Raw genomic sequence first — 19,836 nt, forward strand, 5'->3', positions numbered from 1 at the left:
ATCAGAATTCTCCGGCTCTTCCCGAGTCGAAATTTCAAATTCTACATTAAATCTTGAAGGGGAGAAAACGGCAATGGCTTCTCCATTTGTAGGACCAAAAGGGCACGATAGAAGACCTTTAAAGACTTAATGTAGAATTAAATTAGGCTTAAAGTAGTACTAAAATTTCGACTCGGGTTATAACCGAATTCGGTTTATAAAAAATCAGAAACTTTTTCGACCAAAACGGTTCCGTTCATCGTCACGTTAATTTGACCGATCTATTTTCCTCTGTGTATATACAAATAAATTTGTATTTATACATATTGTGTATTTATACAAAACTGTAGGACGGGGGAAACGCCCACAGTGGGGAGGGGATGAGATTGCTGATAAATCCCCCATACTTTGCCCATAGCAGGGTCCACTCGCGCTTGCATATGTACCGTCAGAGGCAGAGGGTTCACGGCTACAATCGGGATGGTATCCCTCGACTATGATAACTACGGAAGCCGGGGTGTACTCTCCCATAGGGAAGGATTTTTTTCCATTAGGAATAGCTGACGCGTACGAGAGAGAGAGCGCGCGCACACCCCAAACGGCGCGGCGGCCATCTGCAACCCCTCGAAAGGTGCATACGAGTGCACGCGCGGCTTTTTTATACGGAACGGTTGCTTTTGGAAATCACGCGCGCCGGTAAACCTTACGGAGAGAGTCGAAGAGGCACGTATCAAACGCCAATTCTCTCGAAAGCGAACGAAGCAAGGTGGCCGCGAGCCGGGCCACATCGGAAACTTGGAATTAGAACTAAAATCTCATTACGTCTCCAAGTCGAAGAGAGCGTCATTCGCGGAGTCGATTGAAGCGTTCGGTGACGAGAACTCCGAATTGTGCTTTCCCGGTGTCTTGACGCACGAAAATTGCCGATGAGCGGCCAATACCGTTATGAATTTCCACGCGATACGAGAGGGAGAGGGAGAAAGGGAGAAAGAGAACGGCGGAGAAAATTATAAAGGTGGAAAGAAGCAAGGGACGACGGCGAATACCGCGCGAAGATAAAACGAAAAAGCGGTGCGCCAATATTCGTTCGTTCGCTCGTTCAGAGGAGGACGAGGACGAAGAAAGACGGTGGCCAGGGACGAGGCGAAGCGCGAGGGGGACGAGGAGGAGAGGAGGATGCCGGACGAGAGCGACGGCGCTAACGATTCCTTAATGAAAGCTGAAGCGGCGCGGCAGAAGGCTAGCTTCGTGTTTCGGAGCGCCCGGGTTCTTTTACGCCACCGGTCCCACCCTTTGTGCGTATATACGTGTATACGGGGTGTCTCTGACCAACCGTACTCTCCTCTGACGTCGCGCGCGCGCGAGTTCACGGCGGCGGAGAATTACCGTGGGTTGAGCGGTTAAAAGACGCGAGGGACCATCCGCGCGAGCGCGGACGCTGCGTCGAGATAACATTTAAGGACGATCGGTCGATTCTTTTTTTTTTTTTTTTTTTTTTTTTTTTTTTTTTTTTTTTTTTTNTAGCGCGGATATTTTTAAAACTTTAATCGCGCATGCCGCGCACATTGCGTGATTAAAAACATGTTCTACACAGTACAAGGTAGAAAAAAAATATTTTGTACTTGGGTTAAAATCGGTCCTTGTTAAAATTTGTGTTAAATTTTTAACATATCCGCATGTTAATTTAACATACTGTGTTTATGCCACCGCAACATTTTGTGGTGTGTCGATATTCGGAACATGTGTAAGTTAAAATAACACGTTTTATATTTCATTGTCGATTAACGACATTATTAATTTTGTGTTAATTTTTGACATAATATTTGTGTTAGTTTTCAATATATTCACCTCATGTTAAATTAACACCAAAATTTGAGCGGACCGTTTGGGATATGTGAAATGTATTCAATTTAACATACAATGTTTTATTGTGTACAAAATTTTGTGTTAAAAACCCATTGAAATTTTGCGTTACTTTAACATGGAGAATATGCTAAAAAGTACACAAATATAATGGTAAATTAATACATACATCTTGTCAATACATATTGTGTATATATTGAGAGACCCATTTAATTGACTCAAATAAAATACTTGTTTGGATATTAGCAAAAAAATGTTTTAATGAAAGTCAAGATTTGGTTCTCTGAATCAAACCTTTTTCATTTTCATTTCAGAGAATAAAACTTTTGATTCGAAGAATCAAATCAATCAAGAACCAAACTTTACTTCTTACAACCAAAACATTTGGCTGTACTTCCATATTCAAATAAAAATTTTATTTGATTTAACTAAATGGGTTTCTCAGTGAACTTTTTAACACATTTCCCATGTTACAGTAACGCCAAATTTTAGTGGATGGTTTTTAACACAAAATTTTTTTATCGTATATCGGCTACTACACAGAGAAAAAGATATCTTTGGATTTAATGAAATTTCTTTAATCGAAACAAATTTATCTTTTGGAATGGAGACCCAAGATTCATTCTTGGGCGATTCATAAACCAGAGAATTTTTTCCCATGAACTTTTCTCTATTTGTCGCAATTCCCGAATATTTTCCCTTTTTTTATATCTTATACGTTTCTTCTTCCGAACGCTGCGGATAATCACTTTCAATTCGGACGATATTAATCACTTGAAGAAATTGACATCACCATCTGTCATTTTCGCATACAGTGTCATTGAAAGTGCGTTGCTGCGCGTTATTTGCGCCGACGGAAGCGCGCACACCGCGGCACTTAAGTGTATTCGTGTTATGTACCTCAGCTATAATTAAAATCAAATCTGAATTATTTGAAAAGCAAAGAATGCCGGCGTATCTGCTTATCAATCAACTTGGAACGCAATGTAACACATGCTCGCACAAATTATGCAAATACAATATGATGCACGCGTACATCCGCTTAGGTATACATCATGAGTATGTTATACATATGGTAAGTTTCGCGTAAATGTACGCAGAAGCGAGGCTCGAGTACCTCCGTAAACGGGATGTTTGGCCAGATGAATTTCAAGTTTATTCGCGCATGATTTTCGTCCGAGGGTCGCTCTAATTAATGTTGTACGCAGTTTGCCCGTAGCAATAAGCTTCATCTCTCGCGAAACAGTGATGTCTTAGACAAATGTATGCGCGCGAGTCTATCTTAATCGAGGATTTTCCCGCCGAAAAACACATCTCTTTCTTCGCTAACGGGATTGATGATAAAATTATCCGGGAGACGCGCGTTAACACCTTAAATAAGGGTGAAAAATTCGAGAAGTCCAAGCAAAAAGTTGAAAAATTCGGCGAGAGAGTATACCTCGCTTATGGAACTTGGACGCGTAAAACGCGCGTATCTCGTCGCTAAATGACTTCGGACATGTAAAATTATAGTTTTCGTAACATTACAAACACGCCACGGGTTTTTTCGTCGGCGGAACAGACGGAAAGAATTGTCTTCTCTTTCTCTGTCTTAAGTACACTTTTCCCGTAAGTGGTTTAGCACTAAAAATAGAAACGTGCGTGGGTTCTGCTCTCCCAACCTCGTTGAGCACGACGCTTTTTTATAACTTCCGTAGGAGAAATACGGTATCCTGTGTCATCAGAGAGAAGAAAGGGGTGTCGCGCTTAATATATGCCAGAAATTTTTATTTTCTATTTAAGAGACCGCTCGCACGGCGAGATCCGCTTTCTGCTTGAACTCGGAGTTACCAAAACAAGCGTCGGCACGGAAGAGAGGAAAGAAGAAACGCGGCGGCTCGCGCAATTTAATAAAGACGGCTCGGCCCGCCGGGTAAACAATTAATTAAGTAGATTCATTAACGCGTGTAATGCCGGGGATTATAATAAAAAAATATACGCGACGCGTGACGATACGCGAATTCGAGGCGGTATATGAGATTAAACAAGATTACAGCGCAAGACAGATCCCGTGGAATCTTTGGAGATTGAATATTAGAAAATCATCGAAGCAATTTGCACACGGGACCCCGAAAAATCGCTCTTCCCTGCTCCCCGGCGCTCGTTACCCGAATTAGTTCTTTTGTCGATTCTCGCTGGTTTCGTTGTATCTCCTTTTTTCCCTCCCTTTTCGCGTTGCGCTTCGCGTTCCGTTTCTCCCGAGTTTCCCTGCAATTTTCTACGTCGGACGACGTGCATTCGGGACAAAAGGACTTTTTCCAGTGCATCGAGTTACGCGATCTCGTCGACGTACAAACGAAACGAGACTATGCCGCTGACGAAAGGGTTATTAAAACAAAGTACGGAAGTGAATTAACGATATTCTTTTTCGCGGCGTTTCTACATTTTTGTCGCGACCCCGACCGAAAGAGCCCGGAAAAAGGTGAAGCTGTGCTGTGTCCCTCCCGAATTGCGTCGATGAAACGTGTATTCGTCGAGATCGGCGATGCTTACGCGTGTAATATCAGCGGCTCCTATCTGCAATCTCTGTTCGTCGGCGAGCGCGGCGACGGGGAACGTATGAGAACGAATTCACGCAAGAATTTTGTAACTGGGACAAAATTGCGCGAAGGAATTTCAGAGAGTCTCGAGAAGTTCCTAGAAAACGCGTCCCAGTAGAGATCTCAAACGAACCGCGATCCTTTCAAAATCGAACTTCTCGCGTAGATTTAGTCGCAACTGACACCCATGCTGTTCCCCAACATTATTGACGCAGCGTTAGTGTTATAAAAAAAAAATTCGAAGCTCCCGGAAATTCTTAGACCGAAGGCTTCAGTCAGGTAGCTAGGCAGGCAAAGCCTGTCAAAAGTATAACAACCGACGTAAGCAAAAACTATGAAAGAGTTTAGAGAATAATAGGAGGCAATAAATCGTTAACACGGCAAATATTCCAATTTACACACGTGTGCAAGGCGAAAGGCTTACTACGAAACTAAAGTCCCGCTCGACTTCCTCTCGTGAATTTGTAACGTCACGACTCTCTAATGGCAAGGTAGATTTTCAACGTATCCAGGAAGATGAAATCGGACCCAACCCCGCGCTCTGTTTGTTCATTTTTCATGCAATTCGTCAATTTTGCGAAACTGATAAGAATCGAGGTTTTCAAGGCGCCTCGCGCTACAAGAGCCTCTAGGAAAAGACTTTTTAACAGGTCAAGTTTCAGAATCGCAGTGACGCACAAATGGAATTACGCGTCGAATGCGAAAGAAAGTATAGAGGGTCACCCGTTTCCCTTCGACCCCCCTCCAATTCCCACTTCCCGCTTTCCTACCGTCGTCCCTTTACAATCCGCGCTCCTTCCTCACCGGCCATTCAAGATTCACCCCCACTATCGAATGAAAGATGAGGAGCGATGAAGAAAGAGAGGGTGCGGGAGAGAGAAAGAGACGTTAGACGGGGAGTCGATCGTATCGTTTATTTCTGTACCCCGGCCAGATTATCTTTTTCGTTCTGCAGCGGATCGCGCGCCTCGAAGAAGCCCTTATTGTGACATCGTCATTGTCGTACGCTTCTGGAAAATTGCGCACTGTGAAAGCATCCTTAAGACAGGCGGCCGTCTTCTCTTCCACGGAATCCCCCACGTCCGTCGCGCGATTATCCGGGACATAACTGCGTCCTTACGGCGAGGGGGTGCCGATCAGGATCGTTCGATGTTGATTTTCCCGCGACTTATATATCACCTTACGTTTCGTTTATTCCTTTTTTTTGTACATTTATTCAATATATATGTGTAAGGCCCATCCCTCGCGCGTTCTTTTACTCGCGGATTTTCGGATCAACTCGAAATAGACTTCTTCTCAACGAAAAGCTTGAAGGATTTACCTGGGGGATATCAGCGATTGGTTACATTTTTTTTTCTACATATGGGTCGTGATAAATCGAAACGGAAAGACTACGATTTTAAATCGCTTCTCGTAACGTCGACTTCTCTCGCGAATAGTTCGTTCATTCTGTTATTCCCTCAATTAATAATGGATCTCTGAACTTGTAGAATTTCCCAAATGTGTTACGAACGCGTCTCCGTAATACGCTTTATTTTCTACTACAGCGAGTACCCGTGAGTCTTACGCAAGTCCGCAGGAAAACTCGCGAGAAAAGGACCAGCCGAGATCGTATTACGCCGATTTACATTTATTCATGATTCCAGCGCGATAATTTGATCTCTCTCCCTCCCTCTCTCTATCTCTGCCATACCCATACATACGTGGAGACATCTTCGCGCGGCTGTAGGAGCGCGTTTTAGGAACAAGCATGTCTAATTCGATCTCCGTCATCCTCTCGCGAGGAGCGACGCTCAACTCGCCGGGATATTGTGAAATTTATCGAAGGAAAGTAGTTAAGAGCGTGGATTGGCTTTTTTCTTTTACGACGCTCTAAGTCGAACACTAAGCTCGCGGATATCGCGCTTCAAGGCGACCTTTTATCGTGACAGTTTCTTTTTATTGAACATAAATATAATTGTGCACGCGCGTTATGCAATGCGCGGCCAAGTCGGGCGAAACACGACTCGAGAACGCGAAGGCTTCGGCCGTCGCCTCGCTTCACCGACGAGTGTCCCCCGATCCTGTTGCATCATTTGAGTGGCTCGAAGGATTTCGGATTTGATCAAGTTGCACAGCGGTATCCGCGCGAAATTAAAAATGCTCCTTCCAGTGAGACGCACCCTTGCGATTCACGATGAAACTGCTATTTTTTGAAAACACATTCACGACCCAACATTATCAGGAGGAGTTCGCGTCATGAATATTTATCATCGCGATCTTAATCGACAGTGTTTACTGGAAATCTTAGCACAAACGATATGTAATTATTCGTATAATCGTCCGTAGTTAGGTAATTATCCTTTTTTTTTCCGTATAAATATTGAGAAACGCGAACTGTAATTCGTAGAGAGGCTGTTAATTTAACTGCCGTGAACTCATCCCAACTTATAGTTTTCATCGCACCTCTGCTACGATCGTTCCTCTTTGATCCCCGGTTCATTCAGTAATCTCAAGTTTATTAGTACAAGATTTCCGATTAGCATTTCATTTGCGACCTGTTTCGGCCGCGAAAGAAGAAACAGAGAATTAATCGCGATAAGTTGAGGTTCCTCAAAAAGAATTACGAATGAGATTTGTTGATTTCTCATTTCATCTTTTGCGATATCGTACAGCGCAGTTTTGACAGATCTAACGACAATCGTATCGCCCGAAGATTTGTCGGCTCGCAATTTCCCAACCCCCGTTAAGCTGCCTCTCCCCAAACCGGCGTCAGAGCGGTCCACACCGGTCGCAAAAATTTACAGCTATTTATATGCTAATTCTCTCTAATCCCGATTTTTGTGCTCGAATTGTCTAATAGAAAATTGCGATCGTAATGGGGAGTTAACGTCAAGCCAGTCTCACATTATGATCGCGATTGTCCATTGGAGCAATAAAAATCGGGATTAGAGCAACAAATTAGCACATTAATGGTGCTCAATTCTGCGAGGGTAGAAATGATTTCGGCACTGCAGTGAGAGAAGAACTTTTGTTACTTTAGCAAAATATAGTACTCGCAATGAATGGTTTGTAGATATGAGATAATAAACGCTCTCATAGTGGGAGCGAGTGATTTGTACTTTTAATTTGTTGTTCTAACAAACACTCTTGTACTGACTTGATAAGTTTGTTAAAATAACCAATGATGATGAATGATTAGCAACAATAACTTTCCGATCTGTTTCCCCAAGAGATCATGAAAGAACAAAACATAAAATAGCCCTCTCCAATCTGTTTCCCCGACAGATCCTTCAAGTAACAGAATTTTTGTTCTGGTAACTAAGGGATTTTTCTCAGTGTGATGGGATGGAGTAATTTCCCACGACGCAGAGAAATATTCCGAACGAATCAGTTGCAAAACGCCGTTATTTTGACGCGATTATTCGTCGACATGACCGACAACGCGTTCTCATAGAAGGAAATTTTACTGGAACGGCAAATTGTTTATTAATATAGTGACAGCAAGAAGATTTGTTATGCGGAAAAAATAATTTTGTTGTTGTAGCAAAATATTGTTGCGACAGCGATAAAATTTATTTAGCACAATGAAAAATAAATACTCTTAACAAATCTTTCAGCTGTCATTATGTTAACAAACAACTTTCTGTTCCGGCAAATTGTTTCCTACGTGGATTCCGCTCGGTGCGACGCGATTTCACGCAGAGTTCGCTTGAACGAGACGGATCCTTTCGTCGACTCTCGGTAGCGCCGGCTACGCGTGTCCTCGACTTCGTCGGGAGGTCCGGCAAAATTTCGTGAATACGCGCGATATCGAACAATGAGCGCGCCGTTGAAAATTCGCGAGCGACGCCGGTTTCATTGCGCGGCTATTCGCTCGTTGTAGCGAGAAATTGACGAGTGTCGGACGACGCGGCGGTTTCATTCCGCGTCGTTATCCGCGTGGTTATGAGCTACGACGTGATTCGAGCGCCGTCGCTTTTATATTTCTGCGTTTTCGCGCAACTTCGTCGCGACTCGACGGTCAACTTTTGCGCGCGCGCGCGCATCGTAGAAATTAATTTCGGAGATCGGATCGAATTCCGCTCGCGGACTTGCCGCGGAGGTTCTCGAAATCGCGCGCAAGCGTATTCCTGTTATTCGTGGACGTGATATACGTTTTCACAAGATTTAGTATTAATAAACTGTACGAAGTGTCGATCTGATGCCAGATTATTTGAGGAATTACGTAGAACGCAATTTTTATAAAGCGATCTCATACACCTACGGGGAATACGAAACATGGATTACGTAAGCCCTCTTCGCGTTTATGTCGAATTCTTCATCGATCTCGTAAAGTTAAAGTCAACATATCGGTACCGTTAACGTTCTCGAGTACGTAAGATCTTCCGGCAGGATATTGCAACATTTTAGCGAGGTTGCACAAACGCGTCAAGATTGGACAGGCGAGCTTCGTGAATTAATTACAAATAACTATAATTTTTAGCTCGATTTTTCGTACGGATGAAATTTATATCGTAATATCATCGCGCTGCTATTCAGCTTTTAGCACCTGATCGATGAGAAGATATTCTCTCTCTTTCTCTCTCTCTCTTGTGTGCGCAAATTTCGCTACTTAATGTTAAACGGAGGAAGAGTAAACAAATCGTTCTCATATTGACCATCTAATGCTGGAACTATAAATTGCGCTATGCGTATGTGTGTGTACACATGTAAACGTGTATGTATGTGTGGGGCGTACATTAATCGTACTCTATTTCCCTCTCGAAGTTACCTCCTTTCGCTCTATTTCGAACGGTCTCGGCTATAGCGAGCGTTCTCGCGCGGGCATAAAGTTAGTTCAATTGTATCGTAACCACAGAGTTTATCGGACGGCGATTGCGCCGGTAATTTCGCGCGCGAAAGCTCCGCTTCTTAATGCTAAAGAGACGCGAGTGTGATGTAAATAAATCGAGTGCTCCGGCGCAACCAGTGGCTTATAACCCGCTCTCTCTCCGGCCAAAAGAGAATTGATCTCAAGGTGTTGAGAAAATTGAATTCGGATGAATCTCCTCGAATTGCCGGACGACAACTTAGTTCCTCTCTCGGATAAATACCTGATGATGAGCGTTCTACAACACGAGATATCCCGTACCTTCTCGTCCTCGTGCGGCGTGGGCGGCGTGGGCGGCGTGTACATTCGCGGCGCGTAGTCGCCGAGCGAAGAGGCGCCGCCGGTGGAAGAGCCTTGGCTCCTCGGCGGGCTGAGGTCCGGCAAAGCGGTGTGATAATCCTGATGATGGAGTCCAGCGGGCATCACCCCCGCGGGCACCACGGGACGGTACTCCATCGCGCGCACCTCCATCACGATCGCGCTCGGTCCCTCGGCCGGCGCTCTCGCGCGGCGCTACTACTACGGGTCGTCTCCACCTCCTCCTCCTCCCCCTCGCGATCGTGATCGCGGTCGTCGCGATCGTCTCCGTCGTCGCGGCGGCGATTGCAGGCGTCCGGCGGCGCAGGACACGCGCGGAGAAACGCCGACCTTGACGTGTCCCGCACTTTGAAAGTCTCAGCTGGTGCGACCTTGCACGACGTCGCGCCACGGCGCGATCTCGCGACTCATAACGCCGATCTTTCGGCAGGACGACGGCGGGACGGGGCGCGAGTATCGTGGCGGTGCCTCCCCGTACTTCATCGATCGTCGGTCCCGCTCATCTCCTTCGGAAACGCACTCGCGACAGTCCGCACTGGCAACACCCCCTCGGAGAGACCACGCGCGCGGTCTTGTTTACGCGGCGCGCGCGCCCGTATATACGCGTCGCGCTGACGACTTACTTCTGCGGCACTCTCGTTCCCGCTCCGTGCGACCGAGCTCGTTCTCTCTCTCTCCCGGTGTTATCTCTCGGGGTGATGCTCACCCCTTGGCTACTTTTTGCCGACTGAATGTTTTGCGCCGCCGTAGCGGCCCTCGGAACGGCCGGAGCGTGCACTATCCCCACCACCACCGCTATCCTCCACACCAAGCCGCCGGCTAAGCCGAGCGCGCCGTCTCGCTCGCACCCGTAGATCTCCCCACCTTCAACAGCTTCTCTCCCTGCGACGACGACGACGACGACGACGGCGGCGGCAACGGTAGAGCGACCGAGCGCATGGAGGCTAGGCGCGTACGTGAGAGAGGCACGGAGGGATAATTAAGCTGGTACATCGCGTCCTCCGTTCTCTCTCTTTCCTCTCCTCTTCCCCCCCCCCTCTCTCAGCCCCCCTCTCACTTCCTCACTCTCACTCTTCGGCAGATCCACCTCTGGACCGACCCGTCTATTTTGCGGGGTTGAGCCGATGAAAATCTTATCTTCGAAAATACGCGTTGCGACGTCTTTGCCGAGCGTTTCTAGAGCATCGCGTCGATCGCGTGTAATTATCGTGCAATCGGTAGCGAGCCGTCCGAAGGCATCCATAAATCAGAATAATAGTACGCGATCGTCCGATACTTACCGTCATTATCCGTTGTTTACCAGCTCTGCCGGGTAGATTGCTTCCTTTGTACGAGGAAAGAAACTTGTCCAACGTTATTACATTTTGCGTATGCACTCCGGCGCGCGAGATGTGTCTGGTAATAAGAAGGGCGGAGAACGAAGTAAATCGACTCTTAACTAGACGAATACAGTAGCGAGATCACGTGAGAGCTCGTCTAATAGTTGGCTAGTAAAATGCAGAAGAACAAATCCGTTGTCTGATATATCGAACTTTCGCCTGATAATTAAAGGGACGTTAATTAAGTAACGATACACGGAGGCCTCTGTACTTAGTAGAAGTACTCCAGCTTGTCATCATTCTTCAGGCAAAAATCTTGTTCGATCGAACAGATCGACGAAGGCGAATCAATTGCACCGCGCGAATACCCGACGGTGAAAATAACCCGGTCGGGTGAAATGCGTGCGCGAGGAAGGGAAAATAATCACTTATTTATGTTCGTTGTTTGCAAGTACCGGTGCATAAATTTCGCGCGAAGGAAAAAAAGAGCGGCGACGCAGCTACTATGACGCGATGTTGTTAATCGATTTGTCTGGAGAATAGAATGCAATTTTTGCCGGTTTCGGGAGCCGAGCCAAACTTGAGGTGAAACCTGTTCCCATGATCGATCGCTTATGCAATGTGCTCGTGTCTAGCCGAACTCTCTCGTACACACGCACTCCCGCACGCACACGCGTCCGCATAATGGATCCGCGTATGCATCCACGTTGACGTTGGCGATAATTATAGTGATAATTAATTGCGAGTCGCGCCACACGTTGCCATTGTGCGCGTGTGTGCCTCTTATCCCGCGTTTTTCCTCACACTCGTAAACTCTCTCGCAACGCTCTCCGATCGTCTCGGAACACGTCGCAGGAAATGGAGTTACACGTACCTCCGTCTCCTGCCTCTATCTTGCGCTCTTTTCTAACGCACCACTCGTCCTTTGGTAGACCCTACGAGATTTCAATATTTCTCGCGGCCTTATCTCTTCTCGCACATTGGTCGCGCGCCGAAAGTGAGTGAAGCGCAGAGTTTCTACGATTTTCGGGGGATGATAATGGTACGCACGCCATGTTAACTTGGGATCAGATATAGTTATATATTATAACAAATATATACTATAAATATCTATTATATATACAGGGGAAAAAATGCTGTTGAATCGATAAAATTTCCAACAGCAGTGTAATTGGAATAAATCTTTTTAATTCAACGGTACATATTATTAAAACTATTATGTTATATATCGTTTCAATAATTAAATTATTAGTATTCAACGATTGCTGTTGAATCGAGAAAATTTACTCTAATTATACATGCTGTTGGAAATTCTGTTGATATAACAGCATTATTTTCAGTATAGATTATGATCATCTCTCATCTCAATATTATATTATTTTTATATTATTATTTATTATTTATCATAGATCAATATTACTGAAATAGTTTTCTTGGTTAATTACAGGCGTGGAATTTTTCGGAAGGTGTGGATTTTTACGGAACTTTTACGGCAGCACAACGAAAGGTTCGCCAAACATTCTTGTAAGTAATGCATAAAAATTCTCTTTCCCTCTGCTTTTCTAGATAGATACGAAAAATCCATTTTTTCCCCCGCGGCTCCGTCGCCGGCTGCTCGAGAAACGTCGCGTCCTTGGCTGCCGGCTTTCGCGCCGAGCGTATCCTTCAACGGCAGGCCGTAATTACACGAATTTTCTCACTCGATTTAAACAGTCGACTCTCCTTCGCTCCCACCATCGGGAGTCGTTCACGCCGCGAAAAACGCATCGTCATACGTGGCTGCCTTCTGTTGCCCAACGCTCACCCTCGGCCCGACGCCGAAAAATCCACCCGGGTGCAAGGTGACGCATCGTTTTCCTTACAGATTCCCCCTCCGTTTCCTCGCGCGCCCGTAAACTCGGCGAGGATAATCTTCGCGCGTCGCAGTGGAACACGTTGTAGACGCTGGGAAGCCGAAATTTGTCAAACGCGCCGTCGTTACCGTTTTCACAAAAGTCGCGCGTCGATTTTCAGCTCAGCGGCTCTCTCGTTTTTCACAGCCCTCTCACCGGGTCACGAGATAGATACGCGCGCTCGACAAATCTTAACTGGTGGTTAGAGAAAGTGGAAGAGGAAAAAGAATGAAAACGAGGAAGACGAAGAAGGCTGCTAGCACATTCACCGGAGGTGAATGAAATTGAAGAGAGTGAATCGGATTAAAATTAAAGATTCACAGCTGCGCGAAGGAACTAGCGGTTGGCGCGAAGCTAACTGCTTTCCAATGAACAAGAGAGTATTACTAGAGTAAGCCGAAGCGCATGAGAGAGAGAGACGCCGGTGAACGACTTTTGAATTTAAAATCCGATTCACCCTCCCAATCCATTAACCCGTCCTTGGTGTAAGTTCCCGACCTTGGCTACATTTTACAGCCCATCAGGGACAAAAAAGCCGCCGCGCTTCGGGCGCCATCGAGAAAAAAGGAAGCGTGCCGCGCTCGTTTTTTACTTCCTAATGCGCGCCGCTGCAATGACTCAATTGCTCTTCCTTTTCAGCCCGAAAACTCTCTCATCTTTTCGCACCGCTCCACGCCCGGCCCGCTTATCTTTCCTGATGTCTCGCGGTCTCTGTGGTTGACCGACTTTTTTACGACACATTCTGTCCCCACCCTGTTGTCACCTGCCGCTTTTTTCCCGAAACCAAACTCTATTTCTCAAGCCTCTTTTTCCACCCACTGTCGCGCTCGCCCCTACGTTTTTTCCCCCTCGCGTCGACACTTACAAGCAGTCGGAAGTATCGGCACGACTGATTCTAAAAAAAGCACCACGAGAAACGAGCGACGGATACTAATAAGGAGGGAAACAAAAATGGAAATGTCAAGAGTGAGAGAGCGGGGGAAGGAAACGTTTATTGTCATTCTAAGACTTTTCCTCTAAAGACGAACAAAATAATCGTATACACATTAATTTACACATTAATTGCATGTTAAAGATACATAGATAAATTGTATATGCAAGATGATAGTTGAAGGTACAAAATAAGAAAGAAGAAAAATTACATGAGTAAAATTAGATGGTAACGAAAGTTTTACTGTTAAACTCAGCTGAAAATGCACGGAGAAAATATTGTAGCAAAAGTTGGCACGAAATTTTGTAATATTGATGCCGGAATTATAACTGAAATTATGTGTGTTGTAATCTTTAGTGGTGTACTTCATTGTACACGTTATTAAAGATTACAATACACGTAATAATTTCAGTCATAATTCCGATCGTGGTCTAGTATTACAAAATTTTGTAGTAACTTTTACCACAATATTTTCTTCGAGTGGAAAGAAAATTAAGTTTATATAGAAAACAAACAGAAAAAGAGAGAAAGTTGCACGGAGGGGTGCATGAGCCAGTCTATTTATCACGGGAAATTCGTGCGACCGATCAATCAATCGCGATTATTTTACGCTTTCCCTTATCCTTCAATAGTCATTAATTTCATTCTGCATAAACAGCACAAATAACGCGGGACGATTATTCGCGTGAATTATGTCGCGATACAATTCTAGCTGACAGTTGTGAGAAAGTGTTATTTAAGATTCTTTTATATTTGTTCCTCGGTATTCACGGAGACACGCCGCGCGATTGCTTTATTGAAACGCGTAGCTACACGCGCCTCTTTAATAAAACAGGTGGAAATGTTCGCACGGTCTGTTGTGGAGTATCGCACAGTAACGCCGAATATATATCGCGTCGCGAAATTTCCGTTTAGCCGGTGAGTTTGCGAAACTTTTGCCACAATAAGCGACGCGTGACACAAAACCGGCGGATTTTCTCGAACCACGACGCGATAATTATCTGGTTATTCGCGCGTACGCTCCGAGTATCAGCGGGCCATGTGGGGGACATGAAGGTGAGGGTAGACAGAAAAGAAAGGTAAAAGAAAATAAAAAAGGGAACGATTTTTCGGAAGCAGACCCCTGTGCTGTGCGAGTCAAGCGGAAAGGAGCGGCACACTCCGGCTCTCGGCTGCCATATGTCCACGTCTCTCTGAAGCGTTTTCGCGCTAGGACACCTTTCACTCTTTGAAGATGCGTCCTTTTCGCCGAAATAAAGCGTATTGCGCGAGGCGGCTCATTATACCGGCTTATCGCCTGTGAATATATCTTTTTATGGACAAAATGACAACGTATTATCTTTGTGAATTTTTTCATCAATTTCAATATATAATTTATTTCAATTTCTGTAGTATTTCTGAACGAAAAAAAAAAATACTATTGCATCAACAAAATTCCCAACAGCAGTTTGAAGTAAATCTTCTTGATTTAATGATAAATATCATATTATGTATTATTTAAATAATTAAAGTATTAGTTTTAATGATATCGCTATTAAATCGAGAAGATTTACTCCAATTACGCGCGCTATTGGAAATTCTATTGATTCAACAACAATTGTTTACCATATGTTTTGGGGGCTACGCGCGACCGAGTTATGTCAAGTATTTTTATTAACCCAACAGTAAGATGTTAAGTCTACGAGGTCTGTACTTTGCTTTCTTTCGCTTAAATTTTTCCCCACGTTTTAAACAAGGCGCTATATCCCATTTCTATTCCTTTATTGTTCCAAAGAAAAGTTAGGTCTGTGTGACCACTGCTCTCATTAGTTTAATCCAATAAAATAATTGGTTTCCCGCGGCAACCAGTCTATAAAGACAATAAATAAACATTAGTAATAAATTTAATAAATAGGAGTAATTAAAAAAAAATACAAAAAGCCACAATTGTTATAATTTTCGTGATGTAAGCCCGAGAGACACACATCTATAACAATTGTCTTAACACAAGTACAAAATGCTTTTTACTGTGCAGTGTTAAAATTATGAGTACATATTATTCTCAAGGTTAAATATCCTTTTGAATGTCCCGATACAATCTTCGGAGAGAGTGACTTGCGTATCTCGCAGCATAATTTTTCAAAGTTCGATCTGCTACGCGTCGAGTTTATCATAAAATTCTCCTTACGCGTATTCTTGTATCGAATACCCCTTTTCGGCCACGTTCTAGAATATCCTCGTCCGCGTGTTAATCGGCCGCCAAGTCGACACCGTCACACCTATCACGATTTTCGTTTACATCGCCGATGCCGAGCGATGCGCAAAAACGACCGACCGACGAAACAGTGAGGAAAAAACCCGCCGCTGGAATTATCCGCTCCTCGAAAAATCATCGTCTCGGTCTGGAACGCGGGGGGAAAAAGCTCGGCAAGATCTCGATGTTGCGATTGTCGACGGCGATATAAATCGGAAGGTTGCCCATCTCCGCGGCGTTCCGTCACTTTGAGCGACTTAAACTCCTAATCACTTGTACCGAGGTATCACGGTGTGATATCTTCTCGCAGCGCGGCAAGAAGGAAGGCGAGTCCGGCGGCAAGAAAGAAGAGGGGAAAAAAAAACGGGAGAAAAGAGGGAAACACACAGGCGGTGCCGGCGCGCGAAGATAGAAATCGCTTTTAAGGTGTCCGCGCAAGTAGGCGCCTTGGCACGTTTCATTATGATTAGGAGCGACCAAGCGTGGCGCGAAACGGCACCGCGCCACGCGGAGAGACCCATTCCGTCGTCTCTCCTAGCCTCACCGCCAATACCGAAAAGCAGCGGAGCGTGGATCGCGTTTTGCGTCTCTCGGCGGAGCCCGCGGAGAACCGTAACCGATCGGGATAGACCGGGGCTCGGATTGTCCCCGCCGATGCCGAGAGCGTGTCGCGGAACGTGCAGCAACCTCGCAGCGAATCTCTCTCGCGTAGATCGTATCGTAATAATAATAATGACAGTCATAATAATAATAACGACGGCGGCAATAAGGCGGGAGACGAACGTCGTCCGAGTCGGTTCCCTCTGCGGTATCGTTGCTCGCGCTCCTTTTCCGCCGCCGAGTCAAGTGCAGCGCTCGTGCGTGAGAAATTGCCAATACGATCGGACGTGATGTATCGATGTAACCGTTTAGCGCGTCGGCAGCTAACTCCACACTTTGAGTCAGTCATTCTTCCACTAGTATGCTTTTTTCTCTCTGTCGTTGCGACATATGTCACAATGAAATCCGCTCGATTCAATCCGAATGCGCGGAAAATTGCCGCTGAACGTCTAGTCCGTACGCATTAACGATTCCGCATAGAATATTGGGATCCAGTTGGATTTCCCAAAATAATGATGGGAATCTAGTTGGGAAATTTACGTACACTGATAGAAAATTGTAGTTTCGGCGCTAAACATATTTTATAGTAGTGGCAACATGCATGTAAGGTTATTATCACTAACCTATAGTAACACTTATCAGAGAAATGGTTCTCCTGACTATTTTTGTGGTAAATGAATATTAAGTACACAGAGAAAAATATCTACTTTAATATCACGCTAAGAAGAGCAATTAGTTCGCTTTCCTTCTTTCAAATAATAAGTATCTTCAACAACGAATATTTTCTTGATAATACCCTTAAAATATATTCATTACAAATTTTATAAAAGCTTATCACGTTTTCCAAAAAAAAAAACAAGTATTTATTCTCTTTTCAGAAACGTTATATAAACTGTATCGAAGAAAAATTAAATTCGGTTAATTTGAATGGGCAAACCGAAGTTTGTTTTAATTTATATTCTTGATTGTGAAGTACTTTGAACTTATTAGGATTCAGAATATATTTTGAATAAATGCGATGCTTATGATGAACTAATGATATATACGGATAATTTATGAAATACTTGAAACAAGTATATTATACAGTTGAATGCAGCATTAGTGTACATGCGCTATTAAGCGTAATAACATTAGAAATATAACTTATCTTATTAACTTTCCAATCTGATATCCCGTCGAACTCGAAAACAGAAGTTCGCGGAGAAAATGAAGAAAAAACGGGGTTTTTAAGAAATTTTAAAATTACAAATCCCCAGTTGATATCGCAGTGGCATAATCAATTTTGAGACAAATTTGAGTGTTCTAATCGGAATCGATGCTGTATATGGGAAATCTGGGAAAATTTCTGTGCGGGATATCGCGATGCGGGACGCCGATGTGAGATATCGCAGTTTACTGCGGTCGACCACGATGAGCTTAATGATAGCCGATCGGCCAACGGCGCGTCACCCTTATTAGGGGAAAGCAGTCACGGAACGGCCGCGTCTCTCCCCCTGGCTTTTTTATTCGGCTCCTCGTCGTCGTCTCTCTCTCTCTCTCTCTCTCTCTCTCTCTCTCTCTCTCTCTCTCTCTCTCTCTNAGCCGGGGGTCAGCGATCACGGTCCGGCAAAAAAACCGGTCGGAATGATTCTCCGTACGTATATGCACGCACGTTACACGTCGCATCTGTGCTCGCTCGGATCTGCATATGCTGCGCGGACTCTTACCGCCGTGACATCCCCCCTTCCATCGTCGGAATTTTTTTCCCCGTCCTCTCTTTTTCTCCTCGCCTCTCGACTATCGCGCGCTGCTTCCCCGTCTCATTTGAGTACGTGGACACACACCGGCGGCTGTGCCCGTTTTTCGGGGGGTTGCGAGGAGAACGGGGTGGAAGGGAGCGAACGAGGGGGCCTCACTAGGCCGCCCTAATTTTAACCGTGCGTACAAATCGTTTGAATGACAATGATCGCCACAGACCTTCCTTCGCTGAAGACCTCGAAGAGATTTTCCACTTCTCCTAGCGCACCACCGCCGTGCTTCTTCCTTCTCACCCTCCGTCGCGATCTCTCTCGTCTCGTTCTCGCGTACGCTTCGAGGAATGACGCTCGCTCGATCATCAAGCCGCCGCGGTCCGACGACGTAACCCGATATGCAAATATTTTTTTCCACTTAAGCGCGGAGATTAATGACGCTTGCGGAAAAATCGGTGGCTTCTTTTACGCCGCGATTCATCGGCGCGATTTCGTCACGCTTCATGTGTGTGTGTGTGTCCGGGGGACTTAATTTTCGATTTTTTTTTTTCAACCGGGTGACATCGGAGCGCGGGGGGATGAATACATGCCGTGGGAGCGCGGATGGCGCGTACGTTGGAGTGATTTTTCAGACGCGAAACGTACGCCGCGTATGTGCAGAGTGTCTCTGTTTGCGTATATGCAAAATAGCTATGAATAGCACGTCCAATACCCCGCTTTAAAAGAACAACAAGCGAAATACAGCTTTACGCGCTAGGCGCGCGCGCGCGCGCTGTTCGGCGATCGCACGGGGGCAGTTTTATCCGATACAAATACGAGATCGCGAATAAAGTATTAATAACCGGATTGATCTCGGTCAAGAACCGCGGGATTTGGAGCGGAATTTCTCTCGATGTACTCTTCACCTTTGAAAATTGGACTGTCGCGCGCAATGAAGAGGCGAGGAAACGCCGAGTTATCACGTCGTCGTGCGCACATACGATGCGTGTTCGATTTTAGCCAGGAATCGACTCGACAGTGGGAGCGGGACGGCCGGTCAAATTGAGTTCCATTCGCGTCGAAAAGGAAGAAATTGAAAAGAGTCTCTCTCTCTCTCTCGTATTTCGTTACGTGTAACTCGAAGAATTTTCGGCCGGCCGTGTGTGAAACTTGGTCACAGCTTGACGTTTCCGTCACGAGTAACGTGCGACTACAACGCGAGGCATGTAACTCCGTTGGCCCAACATTCGGTATGTTTTTTTCGATCCACTCCCGGCCCCCGCATAGATCCCATAAAGCCGGACGAATTAGGGACGGGTGTCAGAGTGTGGCGCGGTCTGGCTCCTTTCGAACGCTGCTGGCACACCCGGTAGCTCCTTTATAGCGAACGCAGAAAGACGACGCGGAGAGATCGGCGGTTACCGTCGCGCCAATGATTGCTTCGATCGTCGAATACACACGCTCGCGATAAATTAACGCAGAGACGACATTGAACTTTCTTTTCTCCTGATTACGCTCATTTCTCATGTTATGGATTCACCAAAAACGGACGTCTTCGATG

The 19,836-nt window shown here is 45.4% G+C and overlaps 1 protein-coding gene across 2 annotated transcripts in view; it reads right to left on the bottom strand.

Moving 5' to 3' along the window:
• Nucleotides 1-19,836, bottom strand: part of LOC106751822 (zinc finger protein rotund-like) — a 106,332-nt gene that overhangs the window by 13,436 nt on the left and 73,060 nt on the right. Inside the window, exon 1 of one of the 2 annotated variants that reach the window (XM_014633011.1) lies at nucleotides 9,535-10,298. The exons of the other annotated variant lie outside the window; for it this stretch is intronic. Coding sequence (XP_014488497.1) covers nucleotides 9,535-9,744 — 210 coding nt within the window. The 5' untranslated portion in view covers nucleotides 9,745-10,298. Of the gene's footprint in view, nucleotides 1-9,534; nucleotides 10,299-19,836 lie in introns of those variants that run through there. 2 annotated transcript variants of the gene reach the window in all.

Source organism: Dinoponera quadriceps, unplaced genomic scaffold (assembly GCF_001313825.1).
Source record: "Dinoponera quadriceps isolate SergipeBrazil2010 unplaced genomic scaffold, ASM131382v1 scaffold179, whole genome shotgun sequence".
In the NCBI taxonomy this organism is placed as follows: domain Eukaryota; kingdom Metazoa; phylum Arthropoda; class Insecta; order Hymenoptera; family Formicidae; genus Dinoponera; species Dinoponera quadriceps.